General features: G+C 32.3%; 1 protein-coding gene across 2 annotated transcripts in view; it reads left to right on the top strand.

Annotated features, from left to right (window-relative positions):
- The window catches only part of MYEF2 (myelin expression factor 2), a 31,689-nt gene that overhangs the window by 6,180 nt on the left and 2,890 nt on the right, over nucleotides 1–22,619 (top strand). Inside the window, exons 3-16 of one of the 2 annotated variants that reach the window (XM_081048813.1) lie at nucleotides 861–913; nucleotides 2,152–2,159; nucleotides 2,268–2,361; nucleotides 6,359–6,550; nucleotides 7,293–7,446; nucleotides 8,001–8,050; nucleotides 8,170–8,233; nucleotides 13,205–13,306; nucleotides 14,425–14,475; nucleotides 14,712–14,780; nucleotides 15,089–15,187; nucleotides 15,482–15,553; nucleotides 17,337–17,545; nucleotides 17,625–17,676. In XM_081048813.1, the coding sequence (XP_080904939.1) occupies nucleotides 861–913; nucleotides 2,152–2,159; nucleotides 2,268–2,361; nucleotides 6,359–6,550; nucleotides 7,293–7,446; nucleotides 8,001–8,050; nucleotides 8,170–8,233; nucleotides 13,205–13,306; nucleotides 14,425–14,475; nucleotides 14,712–14,780; nucleotides 15,089–15,187; nucleotides 15,482–15,553; nucleotides 17,337–17,545; nucleotides 17,625–17,676 (1,269 nt within the window). The remainder of the gene's footprint in view (nucleotides 1–860; nucleotides 914–2,151; nucleotides 2,160–2,267; nucleotides 2,362–6,358; nucleotides 6,551–7,292; nucleotides 7,447–8,000; nucleotides 8,051–8,169; nucleotides 8,234–13,204; nucleotides 13,307–14,424; nucleotides 14,476–14,711; nucleotides 14,781–15,088; nucleotides 15,188–15,481; nucleotides 15,554–17,336; nucleotides 17,546–17,624; nucleotides 17,677–22,619) is intronic. The other variant, XM_081048814.1, reaches the window with a different exon arrangement.

The raw sequence follows: 22,619 nt of genomic DNA, 5'->3' as shown, positions 1-22,619 counted from the left end.
TTATTTTTTTTCCAAAAGCTGTTTTGTTATTATCTTGGTGGAGTCTGGAATCTGCCTGTGGAATTCATTTTGTGTGCATTGTCATGAATGCCATGATGCTGTCTCTTCAGTTCTATATTAAAATTGCGTTACTGCTGTTGCAGTTTTGTTTTCAGAATAATCTGAAAACTTTCATTTTATATATATGGTTGGTTTTGGGGGAAAATAATTTTCATACTTGATTTTGTAAAAGTTAGTTTTGTTATCTCTTGAAAAACTGAGTTTCAACAGTCCAGAAAACTATGTACTTGGTTTTGAGGCTGATTTCTTCTAATAAATTTTTTAAAAATTGCATTGGTGTATCTGTTGTAAGGTGACAACTATTTGATTGGTTTTATTCATTGACTATTTAGAAAGTGTGTGGCTTGCTGTGAAGCATGACTTGTAAATTTAGCTTACTGATGGCAAACATGATTGAAGACATTCAGGTAGGAAGTCACCTTAAAACAGCTGTTGTGTGTAGGCGACTAAAGTTATTTGAAAAGTGCTAATGTTGATGTTTTTAATATGATAGGCTAAGGGTCTACTTGTATGTATATGTGCATTTGTTCACCAACTATATCATGCTGGCCAAAATATGATCTGTAGTATGAATTAGGTTAATATGGTTGTTAGCTTTTTTAGAGAATGTGGATGATGTACATTTCTGAAAATTAGTTAAATTTACATAGCCATTGACAGGAGGTACGTTGGTCTGGTTTTGATTGTTGGTGAATAATAGGTGCCTTTCTGTAGAGTTGTGCACAGGTGTGCAGTAAAGCAAGACATTGGTGTTTAAATGTATTGTTTCTTGGTATCTTCCTTTTGTATGTCTTATGTAGTTGGTGAGGTTACATACGTGGAGCTCTTTAAGGATGCGGAAGGAAAATCAAGGGTAAGTGCTGTGGGCAATCATCTGCTTGAGGTTTAAAAGTTCCTCAGCGGTTTACTTTTCGTATAATACTTGTACCAGTTTTTGGAAACTTAAGTTTCATTTTGTTTTACTTTATTATACAAGATTTGAGGCTTTATACTAGCAAGTCTGACACTTACACAGATCAAGCTAGCTGCCTGGAAGGGATGGGTTTTATAAATACTCACAAAGGGCATTCACTTTTTTAATGCTCTAAGGTAATGCTGCTTCTTAGCGAATAGAGTTAATGTAGGATTTTTTTTTTTGTTGTGTTTTGATGTCTTCAAGGATATTTTAAAAGTCACTGAATTGATAATATTCCTTAAGAGTTCTATGAGAAGCCTATAGCTTAAAGGTGTTAATTCAGAATGTATGTTTGAAATTTATCATGAAAAACTTAATTTGGTAGCCTACAGGACTACATAAGAGGCAGTATTCTGACCAATTGGTATGGATGACACTGATGATTAAATTGACATAGAAGGAATTGGATGATAGTCTATTTTGGTTTTTAGCAACAAGAAAGAATATACTGAAGAAGAACACAATGGAAAGCTTTTAACGATTTTAATTATATTAGCAAAAACCAGTTGGGTGCATGAAAAATAAAAACTTTGTCATTACATTCAGTGGCACTTTGAACAGTAACAATGACAAAGAATTATTTAAAAAATGATACTACTAATTTGTTTCTTTAGCATAGGTGACTGTTTTTACATACTTAAAACTGGATGCTGTTAAATTATGTGCAGCCAGTTTTCTCTGAGAACTTCGTTAAAAGTGAGATTAATATTTCCTATTTTGATTTTAATAAAATTGAAAAATATACATTAAAATCAATTTGTGCGCAGTACGTCTTTTGAAAATACTTATAACTATGTAAGGATAAGTGTATTAGAGCCTTCTGTTATTTATTTTAAGTACTTTTGATTGGATTTGTGCAATGACATTATATTAGTTTTATCTTGAGGAGTCATCTAAAAGTAAAATGTGCTTCACGAATATGTTAAATCCTACTATCTTAAATAGAGACATTTAAAAATTTACAGAAAATTTGTGGTCACTTGCCTGTTATGTTCTGGAGGTGTAAAAGACAAAAAAAATTGACTGTATTATTGATTGGTTTTAATGACTTAAATGTTAGACTCTACCAGTAACTTCGTCTACTGACCTAAAACCTTTTTTCTTTTGCATATATTGACAAATCTACTTGGATGTAGGGTTGTGGGTAAGAATTTTAAATTTTTTTTAAGTATCTTAAGTCAAATTTAAATTTCTGATTGGGAAAAAAAACTTTAGTACATAAAACTGTTCCATAAATTTTTCCCCCCTTAAGGGTGGTTGAATTCAAAGATGAAGAATTTGTAAAGAAAGCCCTAGAAACCATGAACAAATATGATCTTAGTGGAAGACCCCTGAATATTAAAGAGGTAAGATTGCTTATATTTTAAATAAACATTTGGATATAAGGACATGTTTTCTTTGGTTTTTCATCTTTGGTAATGTGTTTATCTGACTACAACATTTTTTTTTTTTTTAACATTGATGCTTATTAAAGCATTATGTATTGATGATAGTTTTGCTTATACATGATTTTCTATTTGCCCTTAAGCAGTTAGCCTGTATATTTGATTTGTTCCAAGTTATTAGAAGCAGAAGTACGTGATTTAAAACAAGTTCAGGACTCAGAAATTTAAAGATGACGCACTTTAGGTGCTGACGTTATTTGGTACATACATTTTCAATTTTTAGGTGGTGTAGTTTAAGTTGAGAAACATAGTAGATATTCTTGTAGTTGATAAAGTTTGCTTAATAATACAAATACCTTATGGATTTGAATAAAATTGATACTCACTTTTAATAATTGTGAAACTGTGCCAGATTAAAATTTAAGGAAAGTCTAACTCTGTTAGTGAAATTTATAACTGGAACTTGGAAACCCCTAAAATGGAGATGTTCCTTTGTATAGAATTGTTGCAATATAAATATGTTGATAAAAGAATAATCAAAGAATGTACAGAAACTATGTACAGTTAGGTACAGTTAGGTACAATTGACCGTAGAAATGATTAGCTTGAATAGCAGTCATTTTCATATCTTCTTTTAGCTCATATTGTTAATCTTATCTGAAGTTTGCTCACAGACCAGTTATGTATATATCCTTGGTAAAGTCTGTATTAAAAAAAGATAGAGGATATAACTTTGGGACCCTGAAGATTTTCTACCAGCAGAGATGTTAATCACTGGTCATAGAACAATACTGTCAGTGACACTTAGTATAGTAGTGATTTGAGTCCCTGCTCTATCTCTTTCTAGCTGTGTGGGTGGGCATGTTACTTATAATAGTACTGTGATAATACTTAATCTAATGGGATTTTTGTGAGGATTAAATGAGATACCGCGGTGAAGAACTCAGTCTGTGGCAAAGAACTCAGTCTGTGGCATAAGAGAATCTCTGACCCAGGGCAAATTACTTAATCTCTTTATTTCTTTGTTTTTTATCAGTAAAATGGGAATAATACGAGAACCTATCTGATACTGTTATAAGGACTCAAACAGTTAATATATATAAAACATTTAATAAATATCAGCTATTTGTTGTAATTGTGATATTATATAAAGCACTTAGCATAGTGCTCAAAATAGTTTAACTACATATAAATGTTAGCTGTAGGAATGATTGTTGTTATTCTCCCAGGTGGGAATGTTAGTGGTCATTCTTTTTCCTGAGCGTGAGGTGAGAATGCAATAGTTCCCCCTTTTCCGCAGGTGACGCATTCCAAGACCTCCCTGTGGATGCCCCAAACCACAGACAATATGGAACCCTGTGTATACTACATTTTACCCCATACCTTCATACTTTTTCACTTAAAGAAAGCACTTGATGGCTTTTCGTTGTCTTAGTCGAATTGCCAGCATGACTACTCTTACACTTCGGGGCCATTGTTAAGTAAAAGAAGCGTTACTTGAACACAGACACGGTGATACCGTGATAGTGGATCTGATAACTGGTGTGGCTACTGAGTGACTAACGGGTGGGAAGCGAATCCAGTGTGGATGCGCTGGACAAAGGCATGATTCACATCCCAGGCTGGACAGTGTGAGACAGCACGAGATTTTTATCTACTCAGAACAGCACTCAATTTAAAACTTATGGATTGTTTATTTCTGGAATTTTCCACTTAATATTTTGGGACTGTGGGTAACTGAAACCAAGGAAAGTGAAACCCTGGATAAATAGGGACTACTGTAGCTTAAAATGAAAGGCTATGCTACCAACAAATACAAGTATCCCTAATTCCTTTATTTGAGTTCGCCTCTGAATTCCTCTAATCCTGTTTGAGCCTGGGGGTTATTGTTTTTTTTTCTTTCTTTTTTTTTTTTTGACTGGGAAGTGGAGAATTGGTAGAGAAAGTTTAGACTGTTACAGTCTGTGCCAGCCATTTATTTAGTGCTTTTTATGTGGAAGCCAGGACCAATGTTCCAGAAATATGTTGATATCCTAAATAATTTCTCATAAGGATGGCATTTGTAGAATAATCACCCTTAAAGGAAATTGTTATTTTGAGGATTATGATTTGCTGTTTTATGATGTTTCTTATTCTTTTTCAAAAAGACAAGTATTATAGTCTCAGTGTTTTTATTTTTAAATTTTAATTGTAAAAAATGTTTATTGGATGCTAAATGCCAGGTACATGTTGTTTATGTTCTTTTAAGTTTTTAGTACATTGTAGATCCTCAGTAATATTCCAGAGACCCTAAAATAGAGTTATGTGATCCAAGCCAACATATGATACTTACATTTTTAACCTTTTTTAAAGAAAAAATGGTTGAGTTTGGCCTAGCTCAATGATGAAGTGTTCTTTATGCAATTAACGTTTTTGGATTAACATCACTAATGATCCCTTTCCTGAGAATAATTCATTTACAATGCGTAGCTGGGGTCCACGCTGAGAACTACTAGTGATAGTCAAAGGAAAAGTTTATTTCCAATGTTTCTTTACAGATACTAAAATTGCACTTTTTCATTTAATTAAATGAGGGTTAGGAGCAGTTTTAAACTTACTACAGGTTCTTTAATAACAATGTCAGGCAATGACTAGCAGGCTGACATGAAAGGGGAAAAGAGGAATATAAACCATGTTATATATAGTAGGTAATTTGTGTTATATAAATTGTATTTTATATATATTTTATATAGGTATATATGTTTATATATGTCATGTAGACAAAGACAAACATAGTAATATGCTTTGTTAATGTTAAGAACAAACAACCTAACTACCTTAATAGTTCATGAAGCATCTATTTGGTGTCCACCACCTTCCCCATAGGTAACCACTAACCTAAATTCAGTATTTGTGTAAGTTTTTGAAACCTTAGACCTGAAGCATTTAATATATATTAACTTAAAAGCTTTATAACATTCTTCAAAACATGTATTTCTTTACTTCTGTATTTCTTTTTATTTTTTCATGGTGAAGAAATATGTTGGAAACCATAATACCTTTATTTTTGCATTCACTTTTTCACCTTCTGTTATTTTCCCAGCCTTTCTAAAGCATTTTTAGTCACTGAACTTTCCTGTTATTAGTATTCCCAGACAGCCCAGCAGAGTAGAATTGATGGTTACCTATATCATAAGCACTTTGTATTGCTAATGATAGTTTATTATTAGGTGTTTTTTTTATTCGTTTTTTGCATTCTACTTGGTAAGATGAGTGAGAAGTACATTTAAACTTGCTCTTTTCGTTTTGTAAGGTAAACTATTTCTCATAAAGTTAATGAACTGAAAAAAGAAATCAGTATTTATTGTCATTCTTCATTTAGACTCTTAGCTTTTCCTTGTCTCCCCACCCCCCATCTCAGACCATAATCATGTTGAAGAAGGAAAGAGGTTGTAAGGTGGATAATTGTATTTTGTTAAGGAGTGAAATTTACACATTATTATAGTTCCCCTGTACCCCAACATTCCTGGGTTTTATAAAATCTGTTCTGTAGTTGAAAACCTTTGAGTTAGTCTCAGTTTGTCATTGAATTAATTATCCAATGGTGACAACTCACCATTACTGCATTTTGAAAGAGGTACAGTAAGTATTTGGTTCCTCTTTGAGTTATGCGTATTTATGTATGTGTACCATATACTTGTACACTAGTACAAGAGCAAAATTAAACTAATTTCAAGTTCTTAAGTGACTTTAGTGATTGGAAAGAGGTGGTATTTCATTGACATCCCTGGAGACTGTAATCTTTTGTCTGTCCACAGGTTTTTATGGGACTGAATTCTCTGGATGAGAAAAAAACTCTTCAAGAGGGCCAATGATTTGAGCCAGATGGGATAGCTACTGTAGAATTTGAAGTTGTTGTTTTAATTATATAGACTCATTGATGTATCTAGTGGCATTTAACGTTCAATGTGTGTTATAGGATCCTGATGGAGAAAATGCTCGTAGGGCATTGCAACGAACAGGAGGATCATTTCCAGGAGGACATGTACCCGATATGGGATCGGGGTTGATGAATTTACCACCTTCCATTCTCAATAATCCAAACATTCCTCCTGAGGTTATCAGTAATTTGCAGGCTGGTAGACTTGGTTCCACAATTTTTGTTGCTAATGTAAGTTTGAAGCTTTAGTTTAAAATTTTGTCGTTCAGATATTTAGTTCTAATTATGAGATTATTTAATTAGATGAATGGGTTATAGGTTTATGGAACATTTTGCTTATTTTTAAATAAAGTAAGCCAAAGCGAAATTATTGTAAACTCAAAACCAGTGTAAGTCTCTCTCTCTCTCTCTCTCTCTGTCTCTCTCTCTGTCTATATATGTATATATGTATGTATATATTAGACTGTAAATACAAGTATTTAGAATTTTTCGAAAAGAGAACTGTGGGATTTATAAACCTTTAGCAGTTCTTGAAATTATTTACTTTTATTGTATGTGATTTTTGTTTGTATTGGTAAATGGATTTCTTTCTTTAGCTTTCTTTCATATTTGATATTTGTGAATGTGCATATTGTAGTTGGTTTGTCATTTGTTCAAGCTTTTGAAAGTCAGTACTTTCCAAAATCTGAATTTCTCTTAGTAAAATAGATGTGCAAGTTTCAAATGTGTAAAACTAGATTGAGTAGTTGAGAGACTGTTTTGGGAATTTAAAACAAATTAAGGATAAGGAACTACATAGATGTAGCTTAACTGGTTTTAAACAACTTAAGATGTTTCTGTTTGAATATTATTGATACATTAACAAGAATTATAGCTCTTTATAGTTTTGAGAGTTTAGAAAAGATTTGTTTGTATTATTTATAAATGGGGAGGGGTTTATTAGGTGTGTAACTTTATATAATTTTATGTTAAGCTTGACTTCAAAGTTGGTTGGAAGAAGCTAAAGGAAGTGTTCAGCATAGCTGGAACTGTAAAGCGGGCAGATATTAAAGAAGACAAAGATGGCAAGAGCAGAGGAATGGGCACAGTCACTTTTGAACAAGCAATTGAAGCAGTTCAAGCAATTTGTATCCTGATTTACACTTTAGCATTATTTAATAAGGTTGAAGAAGCTTGGTATCGTTTTGTGGGAGTCCTGGAATTTAAGGTTGCTTGGCTTAGAAATGTGTATTAGACTTTAGTCTCCAGCATATAAAACCTTTTCTATGTCCAAGTACTAAAGTCACTCTTAAAACTTGAATTAGCCACATTGTACAGGCCCAATATGAACTTTTTTCTATTTTCTCTTCCTACCACAACTAATTGTATGTATACACGCTCTTGACAGTTATGTAATCCATTGTAAATTAATACAATTGCTTTAAATGAAGACTTGTTAATTTTAATTTTCTCTTTTCAATGGTTGAATTAAAAGATTACATTTTATTTATAAAATCAAACTAAAGTCAAAGAATTGAAGATTTTTCTTTTGAGTATATGGAAGAAACAAATAAGTACAATATTAAAGGTTTTGATTAATATTAAAGATAGTCAAACTCTAAATAAGATTATTAAAAATGTGTTTGTGTTCAAGTATAATTTTATAGTTGTGTTAACTGGCTTTCCTTGACTGAATCAACAGCTATGTTCAATGGGCAGTTTTTGTTTGATAGGCCTATGCATGTGAAAATGGTGAGTTCCTATATATCACTTCACCCCTCCCAACTTTTCCAGTCTTGTATCTGCTCTCCTCTACATTACAGATCTTTTTAGTTTTGTGTTAACCTTATAATAAACTGTTTTGCAATTAGGATGACAAGTCTGTCCCTCATGAAGACTACCGTTCCCATGACAGTAAAACACCACAATTACCACGTAAGTAAAAGCTATTATTAGATGTTGTTTTTCCATTTTATTATGTGCTAAGCAAACTCTCTGTTTTTGTGCCTACATCCCAAGTTGCACACAGTTGGAGTTTAGTTTAGAGTTACGGAGATAATTTGGCGTTACTGATTTGGAAGACTGAAAAGATAGTTATGGGCCATTTTTTTCTCTTTTTGGTAGTTTTTCCTCATTATAAAAACAATATATACTAAAATATTTGGTAAGTTTATACATGAAGGGAGAAAAGTCTTTATAATTTTATTCACAAGGAACCTCCATTATAACAAATTTTTGTATTTTCTTTCAGTCTTTCCTTCCCATGTATATTTTTTACACAGTTGAGAACTACCATATAATAATTTTGTATCTTTTTGTTTAACAGTAGAGTGTAAGTATTATTCCATATTGAAAATTCTTTCCAACTATTTTTATTGGATATTTAGTATTAGGTTGGTGCAAAAGTAATTGCGGTTTAAAAGGTTAAAAATAATTGCAAAACCACAATTACTTTTGCACCAACCTAATAGTTTATCATATGGATGCTCCGTAACTATTCCACTGTTAGGTATATTTGAGTCTTTTAATTTATTTTCCTTTAATCACCAACAGAGTAATTCATGTATTTTTGTGTACAGATCCTTAGTATGTTTTTGATTATTTCCTTAAAATAGATATCCTGAAGTAGGTTCTCAAGGTAATGCACATTGATCAGTATTATCAAATTGTTTTCCAAAGGATTATAAAACAACAATGCAATGTACTTAACATCTGTGTCTCAATGCCCCATCTACAAAATGAGACTGATAACTGTACCTACTTCATAGATTTAGCCTGAGTATTGCATGAATTTAGATAGATAGATAGATAGATAGATAGATAGATAGATAGATAGCACTTTGCAGAGTTCTGGCATAATGTAAGCACTCAATAAATACTAGCTCTTGTTCTTAACTATTTTACTGTACCTTCTCTGATTAATAAATTTTTTATAAAATATTTTAAATATATAAACATAAAATTACTCGTGTAGCTATCAGGCCATATTTGTTTTAGATGACTTTTCTTTAAAATAAAAGTTTGCAGATAAAGTGAGATTCCTCCTCTCCCCTGCCCACCTCCCACCACATAACTTAAGCTGAAGAAACAGCTTATGAATATAGTGTTTACCTTTTAGGTTTTACTAATTTGGCCCTACGTTTATACATCCATAAACATGGCATTGTTTTGCTGGATTTAAAATTTGGTGTGAGTGACATCAATCATACTGTATATATTCTGCAACTTGCTGTTTTTAATTTAACTTTTTTGTTTTGAAATTCATTGATATTAATAATGAATATTAATAATGAATATTAATGAGTAGCTCCAGTTCCTTCATTTTAACTGCTAATACCACATTTTACCACATTTTATTTTTTTCTGTTTTTTAGTTATTCTAGTTTTTGTTATTAAAAACAATATTAAGTTGAGTGTGTATTCTTTTTCTAGTAATCTGTTCTCAATGCTTGCTGGAAAGTATGTGTAAAACAGTCTGGTCTTGGTATATTGTTTTGGGGAAGATTTTTAACTATTGGTTGTTCATATTTTCTACTGCTTCATATTTTTTACTGCTTCTTGAATCAGTTTTGTGTATTTCTATTTTAAAATTTTAACTCTTATTGTCTAGTTTTATATTTATTGGCATAAAATAATCTCTTAAATTTATGCCACATCTACAGGTCTGTCTTTTAACTTTGAAGGTTTGCAATTTCTCTTTTTCTTTGTCAGTTTTGGTTAGAGATTTGTTAGTTTTATTGGCGCTTTCAAAGACGTGAATTTCATTTTCTGTATCTTAATTTCTTCTCTTAGCTTTATTATTTCCTTCTCTCTGTTTCTTTCGATTTAGTCTCTTATTTTTGTTCTAACTCATTAAGTTGAATATTTATTCCACTAGTTTGCAGCCTGTTTTCTAATATAAGTATATAAATTCATATGCTAAATTTAATCACTGTACCCAAGTTTTGTTGGAGTATTTTTACTGTGATTTAATTTTTTATTAAAGTACCATTATTATTTCTTCTAAAGCCAAGTATTTTTGAATTTCCAAATGTATAGGTTTTTTTCCTTATTAATTTCTAACTTAACAGTGTAGCCAGAGAAGATGTTCTATATGATTGTGATTCCTTGGAGTTCCTTTCGACTTTGCATTATGGCCTAACATATGGCACATTTTTATTAATATTCCAGGTGTGCTTGGTGAATGCAATGTTATGTATATGTCTAGTAAAGCTAGTTTTTAAATCATGTAAATGGTCTTATATCCTAATAATTTTGTCTGCTTGTGCTGTCAATTACTGAGAGATATGTATGGTAAAATCTCCCACTAGAATGGTGGATTTGTCTATTTGTTCTTGTTTTTACTTTGAATATTCTAAAGCTAACTTAGTAGGTGCATCCAAGTTTAGAAAAATTTTTCCTAGTGAATCAACTTTTATTGTTATGGAGTGATTTTATCTTTAGTAACTACTTTTAAGTCTTATGTCTAATATTAATGAAGGTATAAAAGCTTTGTTTTGTTCACATTTACTAATTTATTTGGACTAATTTCCATTATCTTATTTTGTGTTCTGTTTTTCTACTTATAAATACTTACTTTTCTCCTATCTTGTTTTTCTTTTAGTGGTTATCCTGAATATTTTAATATGTCTATATAAAATGTGAAGTCAATATAAGTAGTCTTTTACTCAACAGTAGACCTTTAAATGCTTTAATTCTGATCACTTGTCTACTGAATTATGTGCTATTGTGCAGTGTTTTAGTTCTGTATTGTTTTTTTTTCAATCCTACAAATCAGGCATTATTATTTACCATTTTTTTGTGTCGTAATTTCTCTGCTTTCATAGACCCTGGCACTATTTGCCCCTGAAGCATATATTTTAAAAGCTCTCTCATTGAGGATCTGTTGTTAGTAAATTCTCTCAATTTTCGTTTTCCTATAAATGTCTTCAAAGATAGTTTCTCTGGTTATACAGTTTAAGATCGATAGTTATTTTGTCAGCACTTTGAAATATTCCAGTCTTCTGGCTTCCATTATTTATTGCTATTCAATCAGTTATCCGTTGAATTGTCCTTTCTTTATAGGTAAGCTGTGTTCTTCATGTAGCTGATTTTAAGATCTTTGTCTTTGGGATATGATTTTACTACAGTGTGAGTGTGTATTACTATTTATTGGGCTTTCCTGACCTGAGAATTCATTTTTAAAAAATAAATTATGGAAAATTCTCAGCACATATATCTGAATATTGACCTTTCTCCCTTTATAGGGCAGTCCTTTCCCGCCTCCACCAAGTTTACCTTATGACTCGGTGTCATTTTTCGAGATCCTGGCTTTATGCAGTGTCTCCCAAATACTTTTCAACTATTAATACTCTTATTTATTTAGATTTAAAAAATTCCTCTATTACATTTATACTTATTTTATGTTATGTTTTTTTCAAGATTTACATTTTTGTATACTCTTCTCTATCGAGATACAATATGAGCTCATAGGCTTTTGACAGAATCTGTTCTGGTTACATTAATCATGATTAACCTTCCCAGTTTTTCATTCCTCTCTCCCTCTCTTCACTCAAATTATCCTGACTTGAAAAGTGGGAGCCTCCTCATTTCTTATGCCTCTAATCTTACTTTTTGGTAAAAAACAGGATTTCCCAGATCCATGAAGATTTTTCTTGTTCAAAGACATGGGATTGGCCTAACTTTCAAGTAGTCCTATTTCGTTTTAGTGAACAATGATAACATGAAAATAATGAGTGCTCAATGTAGACATGAGTGTTGTTGATGGTCAAATGTACCATTGCTTTCAGTTGGACCATTGTTAGGGACTGAGCTGAAAAATATACTTCCTTTACCAGATCACATTGATCTTTCCAATTTAACATGCTTCTGTACTCTACCTTTATATGCTTCTGTACTCTACCTTTATAAAATATATATACATAAGGGTGCCAAAAAAGTATATACACATTTTAAGAAAGGAAAACGGTTAAAACTGTGATACTCGATATATACTGATAGCAAAAGATGAATACAAGTCACAGTTGACTTCTCCAATTGCAAGAGGTGCTCAGAGTGGTTACCATCAGCGTCCAGACACTTGTGTTATGGTGAACTGCTACTTGAGCAACGTTAACCAAACATTAACTGGTATACATTTTTTGGCACCCCCGGTATCTGTTTTTTTCAGCACCTAATTGCTACATTGACTAGCAAGAACTTTAAAAGTAGAATAAAACAGTTCCTACTCAGATATTAATTTAGTATTCATTAATTATGAATTTAATTAGCTTATTTTAAGAGAAATAGTAAAAAGAATACTGGATTTAGAAACAGAAAACTTAAATTATACTTTTAATCACATAGCCTAATGGCACAGCTCAAGTAACTTAAGGTGTCAAAAATCTCATCTATGGATAATGGATGTACAAACACTTAAGGTGCCATGTAAATGCAAATAAATATTTAGTAAATGATAAAACTAGGTAATGTGACATTTGCTTTACTCAATATTATGTTTTCATGGTAGTTGACTTTGTGGTTTGATTTGAACCATTTTAAAAGTAATTCCTAGATTTTAAGTGGTTGTACAAATTTGAGCAAGAATCTCATTTTCAGATATGCCATTTACAAGGTGCTATAATGTTCAAAATCCTCTTGGTATTTCATTAGTCCTTTTCAGTATAGCTTTAATTGAGATATAAGATGGATCTGCTTCATAAACCACTTCTCATTATTTATAAATGGTATCATAGTTAGGGTTCAGTGTGCTGCTGCATTCCAATAAAAACAAGAACCAGTGCCCTTCTTTACAAATTTGAAAAATTTTAGAGCTAAAACTATAGGCATGTAGCTTTTTAAAAAAATTGTAGTGCCAGTTAGTTAATCATGCATGGGTTGATAATATTATTCTTAATTGTGTTTCAGGTGGTCTTGGGGGCATTGGAATGGGACTTGGTCCGGGTGGACAGCCTATTAGTGCCAGCCAGTTGAACATAGGTGGTGTAATGGGAAATTTAGGTCCAAGTGGTGAGTATTCTGACTTTCTTATATCAAGTGATACATTCACTAGATCATAAAACTCACGTTTGCTGATTTGTAATAATGTTTAAAGGACTGTATTTTATAATTGGGTATTTAGGATGTCACTTCTGTCTGAGAAAGGAGTGAAACCTTGGAGAGAAGAGAACATGAAAGAGGGTGGGCAAATGTCAGAAGGGTTTCTCTGAGGCCACCGTGTTGTAGCTAGCCTTTTAGCACTGGATTTCGAAATGGCTCTAAGGCAGAAGGAGAATGTTCAGCTTCGTGCCTTATGTATCCCGGGTATACATTATTTGTGGAATGACTGAAAGGCTACCATATCAAAAGCAATTTAAGTTTGTGTATCTTGCTGAGAAGGTAACTTTTCAGATAGCTAGTTGGCTCTTCACCTGGACTAACTTTACAGTTTATCATTGAACATTGGTTTTTAAACTTTTTTGTTTCAGTACCCTTTTATACTCTAAAAATTTGTTGAGGACTCCAAAGTACTTTTGTTTATGTGGTTATATTTATCAATATTATATTAGAAATTAAAACATACTTATTTAAAAATAATTATAAACCCATTATGTGTTAACATAAATTTAATTTTTAAGAAAACATATTGTATTTTCCAACACAAAAGAACTAGCGAGAAGAGTGGACCCTGCACCCTCTGAAACACATCCTATTTTTATTCTTTAATTTTTCACTGCTTCTTTAGCTACCATGTTCAGAGGAGTGCTTACTTTCTGACATGATCTCTAAATCTGCTCTGTATAGTGATACTCATATGTTTGTGCTGAAAAAAAGATCAGTGATAATCATATTTCTCTGTCTGTTCTGCCAAACAAAAAGAAATGAACAATTATCTGGTCCTGTAACTGAATGTGACCAGTGAATTTGGTTTTTCGCCTAATAAATATTCAGTGAGGCCTTTTTGAAGACTCATAATTAGACAACTGATATGACATAGCACTTTAAACCATCCTACCTGTGCCCCACTGCTTCTCTAATGTTCCATTGTGACTAAACCAATGGTAGTTATTTTGATGTATTGCGTTATATCACTCTTTAGTCATAAAAATAAGATTTACTGAAAGTACATACTGTGTATTTTATTTGAGGTGTGGGAGTGGATGGCCCAGGTTTTGGAGGAATGAATAGAATTGGAGGAGGTATGTATAAACATTTGTTTTTTGTGTGTACCCATCACCATTTTCAGTAAGTTACGAACTGTGTTGAGAATTCCAAGGGGGGAAAAGTCATGATTTATTGTTGGCTCGTGTCCTAAAAGCTGCTAGCAGAAATTGAGCCTGGTACATACTTAAGGGATATGGAAGGTGATTTACAAAATGTACCTTTCAGCTGTACACCTGACAGTCAAATCTCAAAATTAATCTTTATTCCATAGGAATTGGGTTTGGTGGTCTGGAAGCAATGAACAGCATGGGGGGATTTGGAGGAGTTGGCCGAGTGGGAGGTAGGTACGTGTGTGGTGGGCCATGCATGCCACCTTTAGTTTAGCACATTATTAAAATGTTCTCCCTACTTAGGAATGGGTACTATAGATGTCTTCAGAGGGCACATGTGGGCCCTAGCGGATAGGGACAGGCATGATGAGACTGGGGATATATGTGGCATGAAGGTAAGTTGGCTAAGTCACAGGCATTTATTTTTTGTATTTGTGACGTTTGCTGTGTTTTTGGTTTGATTACAATATGTTCCTAAATGGATTACTGTGCATTGATATACTTGAAAAAGGATTAATGTGTTGCATAATTTTTTCAGAGCTATACCGTGGTGCGATGACTAGTAGCATGGAGAGAGATTTTGGACGTGGTGATATTGGAATAAATCGAGGCTTTGGAGATTCCTTTGGTAGACTTGGTAGGCTGGCTGCATACTTCTTTTCTTTTTGCAGGTTATATTTTTCAAAGTTTGTTTCTATCTTTTTTTGTGTGAAAAACTAGAAATTTATAATGTTTCACACATTACTGGAAGATAAAAACACTTCAGGGATTTTAATGGACTACCTCTTTTGCAGTATCTTACATATTTGAACCCTAATTCTAGAAGACTATTTTTCAGTTACTGTACATCTTCTGAGAGCATAGTGCCTTGGGAATTTTAAAGTATGATTATTTAAATTAATTAGTATATTATCTTTCCATCCTTGTTTAGGCAGTGCAATGATTGGAGGGTTTGCGGGAAGAATAGGAGCTTCTAACATGGGTCCAGTAGGATCTGGAATAAGTAGGTTTAAATTTTACTAGAATTTATTCAGTAATATTTGAGTGCTTGCACAAGATTTTGCAAGAGTAGTTATTGTAGTATATATATATGTATATATAATACTTTGTTTTTATGTGTTAATATGTCTTGTCATCATTTAGAGAAACTGATGGCTATTGAGTTTTTGTTTGATCACTGAAATTTCTAAACTAACTTTGAATTTTACTTTGATATTTCTAAACTAACATCAGAATATGTGTTAATTATAAGACAATCTAAGAATCTTCTTTTCAACTAGGGAATGTCGGGATTTCTCTAATCATTTGTCAGGAACAACTTTTGCATTATCACCAACTTTGTTTCCTTGCTTATTCTCTACAACTGCTGTTGGTGACAGCTTTTTTCATTTGCGAACACCTTTTTTGTCTTTTGATAGACCCAGGTGAATTGCCCCAAAAATAACACTTCTAAAGAGACCTCCTGAGGTTGAGGGCTAAGGTTGAAAGAGATGCTCATTTCCTCTTCTCTTACACCTTTCCTGTGATAGAATCAAAAGTATTTGCAACACTGGGGAATGCCAAATCTCTTGCATCTGTTTGCACTACTATATTTAGGCCTTGTATTTAAGGCTTAACACATGGCTTGGTTTTGGGCCTGAGTTGCTTACTGAACCATGTCTCTATGAGTTTTCCATACTTTATTGACTTCCTTTAATTGATTGAAATCTCAGAAATAGGAAACACAGCCTATTTGAACTATTCTAAGAGTTAATTCAAAAATCCTGTCAGCTGAAGATACCTCTTTCCATTGTATCTTGCTTCTCCTTTTATTCCTTCTTTCCATCATCTTTTCAGACTTGGCCATTTTCTTATTAATGATAACTTCCCTACCTTCCCCTTTTCACCTCAGTATTTACACTTCGGTTTCCCTAATTTTATATGTTATTCACAGAAAGCCAATTTGAGGGTGATGTTAATTTTTCAAATTTCTATGTATGAGGATTTTAGATATGAGAACAAGGATGAGTTTTGAGAATGAGTAGGATTGGAATAGTTAAAGGAGATTGAATGCATAAGAATGGAGTGAGTATGAGCTATGAGCTAAATTCTCAAGCTCCAGCTGAAGGAGTGTTATTCCATTTTTTTTGTTGCTACCTCAACAAGTTTTCTATAATCTTTATACTAAAAGTTATGTGTTGCAATCATTATTGAAAATTGAGTTGATACAAAAAGAAATTATATGTGAAACAGAAGATACTGAGGTGAAAGTTAAGCTAGGAAAAGAATATTGTGTAGGAGAGTATGATGAGAGCAACAGTTGGTGTGTTGGAGTTGTAATAATTTGAATTTGCCCCATAATCTTTGTTCTGGCAGTTATTAAAGTTGGTGTATTATTAGAAAATAAAAATGAGGGTAAATACTACTATAATATTAATGGATAAAGTAATTGGTAGAAAATTTATATGATTTATATATGATGAGTTTTATGATCAGAGTATAATTTTATTGAAATATATGTGTATAATATATTACATAGTGACTAAAATTAACACATTTAATTAGCCATTAACATTCAACTAAATGTATGCCAAATTAAATTCTGTTTCTTGGAAGAATGTTATATTGTATGTATGAAAATAATTTTATGCTTACGTGTTATCTAATTACATAAATGAATTAATTTTTCTCTCCCTTTCTTTCTTGAAAATTACTCTCTACCTCCTCTTTCTCTTCTTCCTCTTCCTTCTGTTTTTGAAACAAAAACACCAACCCCCTAATCCTTCCTTCCCTCCCTGAAAATCCAGGTGGTGGAATGGGTGGCATGAACAGTGTGACTGGAGGAATGGGGATGGGACTGGATCGGATGAGTTCCAGCTTTGATAGAATGGGACCAGGTATAGGAGCTATACTGGAAAGGAGCATCGATATGGATCGAGGATTTTTATCGGGTCCGATGGGAAGCGGAATGAGAGACAGAATAGGCTCCAAAGGCAACCAGATATTTGTCAGAAATGTAAGCAACGAAATGCAAAGAATACTTAAAATTGTTTTTTGCCTTGTATATCTGTTACTAATACCTTTTTTCATTCTAGCTGCCTTTTGACTTGACTTGGCAGAAACTAAAAGAGAAATTCAGTCAGTGTGGTAAGTATACCAATGACTTCAGATGTTTTGATAGTGATTGTGGAGGAAAAATTGATTTTGAACTTTTAAACATTGTGTTTAGACCTTTACCTCTCCAGATTCCTGCGTAGTATGACAGGTCTAATTTCACTTCATATAAATGAATTATTTTGCTATACTCTGACTTAGAGCAGTGCAAATTACCACTAAATAACATGATTTATTGTCATTGTCTCCTGTGGTTAAAGTAAAAGCTTGGTTTATTACCTGATTTTTAAAAGGTTAATATATATTATGATTGCTCACACTTCAAAAGATTATTTTTCTTGTGGGAAAATACTAATGAATGGTATATATATTTCCTTGTTTATAGTATAGTACAGTGCATTGTCAGTATGACCCAATGAAATGCTGTGACATCCAAATGATACGGAGTTAATAAATGACCCATTCTATACAATCCATTGCCTACACAGCACAGTAAATTTACCTAATAGAATAGAACTCACTGCCTGGAACTCCTTAGACATAGGTACATTCTGGTGGCCTTTCTAATTCTTTTAAAATGGTTCTTGCCTATGCTGATACTACCTATACAACTTTAATATGTTCATTTCGTCTATAGAAGATTAGGTGGTTTAGTACTTTTAAAAGAGAGCCTTTTGGGTGAGGATGAGAGTACTAGTGTGAGTGGAACAAAGTAACAGATTCGGAAATCTGCTAGTATTTTTCTGCTATTGGGTGTTGTCCCAGAGACTAATCACAATAGTAAGCTATATAAATGGCATATGAAGATGAGAAAGAGCTACAAGTGGTACATTCAGCCTTTGATAGTTAATGGAAATTAAAGAGTATTTGGAATATATCTAATTTTGGGGGGATCATGAAGGGGATAAGTATAGTGTTATCCTCCAAAAGTAGCCTTTGTAGCCACTAAATCAGTGATGTGATTGCGTGTGATCAAAGTAGTCACTGTGGAATCTATTATCTGCTGTGTTCTCAGAGTACTTTATACCTAACTCTATTGTAATGTGTTCACCGGTCATTGCCTCAGTGCATATTTTAAGAGTTTATTAGAGGTTTATGAGTGAGTGGCATTCTGAGCAGATCTTCATTTGTTCAGTTATTCATTCCTTCATTAAATCTACATATGTTGTGTTTTTGGCAACTTGTCATTAGAATTAATTCGAAAGGTGAATGAAGTAAGGTACTATCTCTGTACTCAACGTACAATGTGAATATGTCTAGGATGTTCTGTTGGCTCTTTGTATTGATCACCTTTTTAAATATTCAAAGAAGAGAAACTAAAGTTTTTTTGATTAAAAAAAAGTTGTTGAAAATGAGTCAGCAAGTAAACAGTCACCACTAAGAGAAAGCAGAATTATAAAGTTGTTTTGATGTTTTGGAAGTCTTTGTTAGGAGTAAGAAGATCTACCAGAATGAGTAAGCAGTATCTGACCATGAATCCCAGAGATTACAGAGGAATGAACATATTAGGGCCTTAGTGAAATATATCAAATGAGAAGCATTGTCAGCAAGTGGAGATAAATCTTTGTTGTAGTTTCAGTGAAAAAAAAAATCCAAATGAGATTCGACATTATTTTAAAAAGTAGAAATGAGACAAGATAAAGAACAAAGTAGTGCTAATAAATGGCATTAATGAAAATGTAACCAATATTGAGTTCACTGTTCTTTATCCTATGTAGATAGATTTCCTCTGATGTCAGATATGAGCAAGATTTGCAGCAAACTTGGGGTCTTTAGAGAGCTTCTTGCTGGAGTGGCTTTGTTTTAACAGATGGACATCAGTAATTCAAAGACATTTTCTGAATACAACAAAATAGTATCTGAATCGACATTTTAAAAATTTGTTCATCATTTTAGCCAATAAAAAAGCAGTTAAATTATTATTTACTTTGTTATTTTAGCTCTATTCTTATGTCACTTTTTGATCAATTTATAATTGTATCATGAGAGTAATGATTTTTGTTTTTCTTAATTTTAGTTGTAAAAGTTTTTGACTTTTAGATTTGAATTAAGGTAATATAATATCATACTTAAATAATTCTCTACCATCTTTCTGTTTCAATGAACTGCATTGATGGGAAAGAAAATAAATTATGGTAGTACAGAATTAAGTGTCCACCTATTGATAACTGTGGAAATTGTCTGGTTTGTATGAACCGAGTCATCTGTTTTTCTGCCGCATTACTTTGTTCTTAAATCTTAAGAGTTTTTCTTTCTTAGTGTGGGAAGTTTCTTTTTAACCTGTTCCAAGCCAGCAATAGCCTCTTTCTCACTAAAAGGCAGTTTTTTGTTGTTTTTCCCCTGAACCCAAGGTGAGTAAGTATGTTTTTTTGGTTGCTTCTTAGTAAGAGTCTAGTGGTACTCCGTGCATATCCCTCAGACATTATCTGCCAGTAAATGGCTCACCAGCAGTCCCTCTCCTTATTAAATTTCTATAGTGGTTAATTGTTCTTGATGGGCAGTTACAAAGGCTGAGAAAATATATTATGGGTTATATTACCCTCAAAACAACATTTTCTCGGCCTTCATAATTCAGGAAAAAAGTGTGTTCATATGCGCCCCAATATAAAAAGAAGCAAATAAGTGAGTATGGTAAAATAGATCTCTTTTTATCTTGCCTTATGTAATTCCTTAGTGACCTGAATTTTTAAAAAGACTGAGTAAATAAATTAACTGACCCATTCAAAGTTGGACGGACCCACATTGGTTCAGGTTGTGCTAGTGATGTCAAATAGGCATAGTCTTTGAAATTGGCTCCATTTTTGTGTATATACTTGGCCTTCTGTCTTAGTATGATGCAGGGCCATAACATTTTAGAACTGTGGTTCTAAATTATTCCCATTCTTAATTATTATATGGTTCTAAATTATTCCCATTCTTAATTATTATGTGGTTCTAAATTATTCCCATTCTTAATTATTCCTGCTATAAACTATGTAAACAAATATAGCTTTGTTCCACAGATTTCCATTATGTAGTTTTCTACATGAGCATCCTTGTTAATTGCATAGAAAATGGAAATGTGATAGATTTTGTTTACTAAAAGCACGTGCTGCTTCAAGCATTTACTAGTAGACTTTGACTCTAGAGAAACTTAACAGTAAAAATAATGCAGTAACAATAAAAATGATATATGCAGAACATTTATTGATAGAGTCACTTTTTTATTTGTAAAGAAACCATAAAACTTTGGGTTTTTTGTCCCTTCTGTCATAATTATTATTTCTTGTAGAATATCTGATTTTGCTTTTTTTCTCCTGTGGTTATAATACAGCTTCACTTTAGAAGTAGATTTCATTGAATGATGTATATATGTATGTATGTATGCTTTAATTTGATCTACTTTTAGATATGCTTTTATATAAGGGTTTCCCAAAGTACACATCACAAGAAGTGAATAGGCTGGGTTAAATAAAATAGGTTTCTTTTATTTCAGGATAAGTCATTTTTATAACTAGTATATGTAATAGCAATATATTTGATTATTCTGTGGTACCGATTTCTCATGCATACTGTTTTGTCCTATTTAGCAATAATACTATTGCTAAAGTAGTACTATTTTTGTTCTTGGAATCATACAAATAGTAGATACTTAAGTCATTTAAGAAAGTCCTTAGAACATATAAAAAGCCAGGGAGGTCTGATTATTAATCAGTTAATTGAAACTAAATTTTTTCTCAGTTATTTTTAGAAAAGAAAATATGTCAATTGATGTTTTGTGAGATTAAGAAGAAACTTAGAAAACATACAACTCACTCTGGTTTTATCCCTATTAGATTTTTGGGGGGCAGTCTAACCATGAAGCAAGTGTCTTATCTGTAGACCACTTTCTATATAGTAGCTTGAGTATACAAACTGTAAGAGGTTTCAACTGTCTTAACTGAGAAATCTTATCAGCTAGAAAAGCCTAGAGATCTTTGTAAGGTCAGCAATTTGGAGGTCTGAGTGATGATTCTTAAGTGGAGAGAGAATTTAAGAGGAAAAAAGGAAAGAAAAACTTGTCCTGAAAGATTGAAAGATTTTACAAGAGATAATTACATATTTTTCTTTGAAGTTTTGAAAATTTCTTGCTTGAATGAACCTTACTATTGCTAATAAACCTATCACAGGATACTTATGTTGAGAAAAATTTTAAATTTTTACGTAAAATTAGAATGAGGACAAAACTTGAAATTTAAAAGACTTGAAAATTCACAGTCCCCTTTAAAATCAATGTAAAGTACTACCATTTACCAAGGTATGCTTCTTTAATTAAACTTGCTTTTGTTTTAAGTCCCCGCACTCAAGATACTAAGAAGACTCCGGCAATTGTTCTATATCTGTCTTTAAATATATATATATACACATATACATATATATGTATATGTGTATATATGTATATGTGTATATATATTTTCATTTTATGATGTTTTTGATAAAATGTGATTCCTGTAGCATGTGTATGTTTACCAGTTGGGTAAATATTGTTTGGGTTTACTTTAACTTGAACCATTATAATATAATTTTCTCTGGGGATTAGCCTGTTTTATAACTTTTAAAATACAGTTAAAGACTGTCTGGAGTGGATTACAGAATCATGGTTTTGACTCAGTATGACATTTACTACTTGGACCATTTAATTAGTTTTGAGAGAGTGACTGATTGACTGCCAATTAATTTTAAAAAATCGGTTATGTATGGGGGGTGGATGAAAAAACAAAAGTAGAAAAGTAGTCTAGGATGTTGTAGATAAAAAATCAATCAGATCAAGATTTAAAAAGAAAAAAGCTAATCTTATGCATTGAGATTAAAAATTGTTCCCATCACCTGGAAAGAGTTTATGGAATTTTTTGCCAAGCCCTTTGTTTTTACCATTCCCCTTCTTTCTTTTGTCTCCCATTATAGAACTAAATATGTCTGGGTCTTTGATTTTGTTGCTAGACTAAAATTATCCCATA

This window comes from Rhinolophus hipposideros (genome assembly GCF_964194185.1).
Source record: "Rhinolophus hipposideros genome assembly, chromosome: 5".
In the NCBI taxonomy this organism is placed as follows: Eukaryota; Metazoa; Chordata; class Mammalia; order Chiroptera; family Rhinolophidae; genus Rhinolophus; species Rhinolophus hipposideros.
The sequence above is the reverse complement of the archived record's forward strand: the minus strand, read 5'-3'. Positions and strand labels throughout refer to the sequence as shown.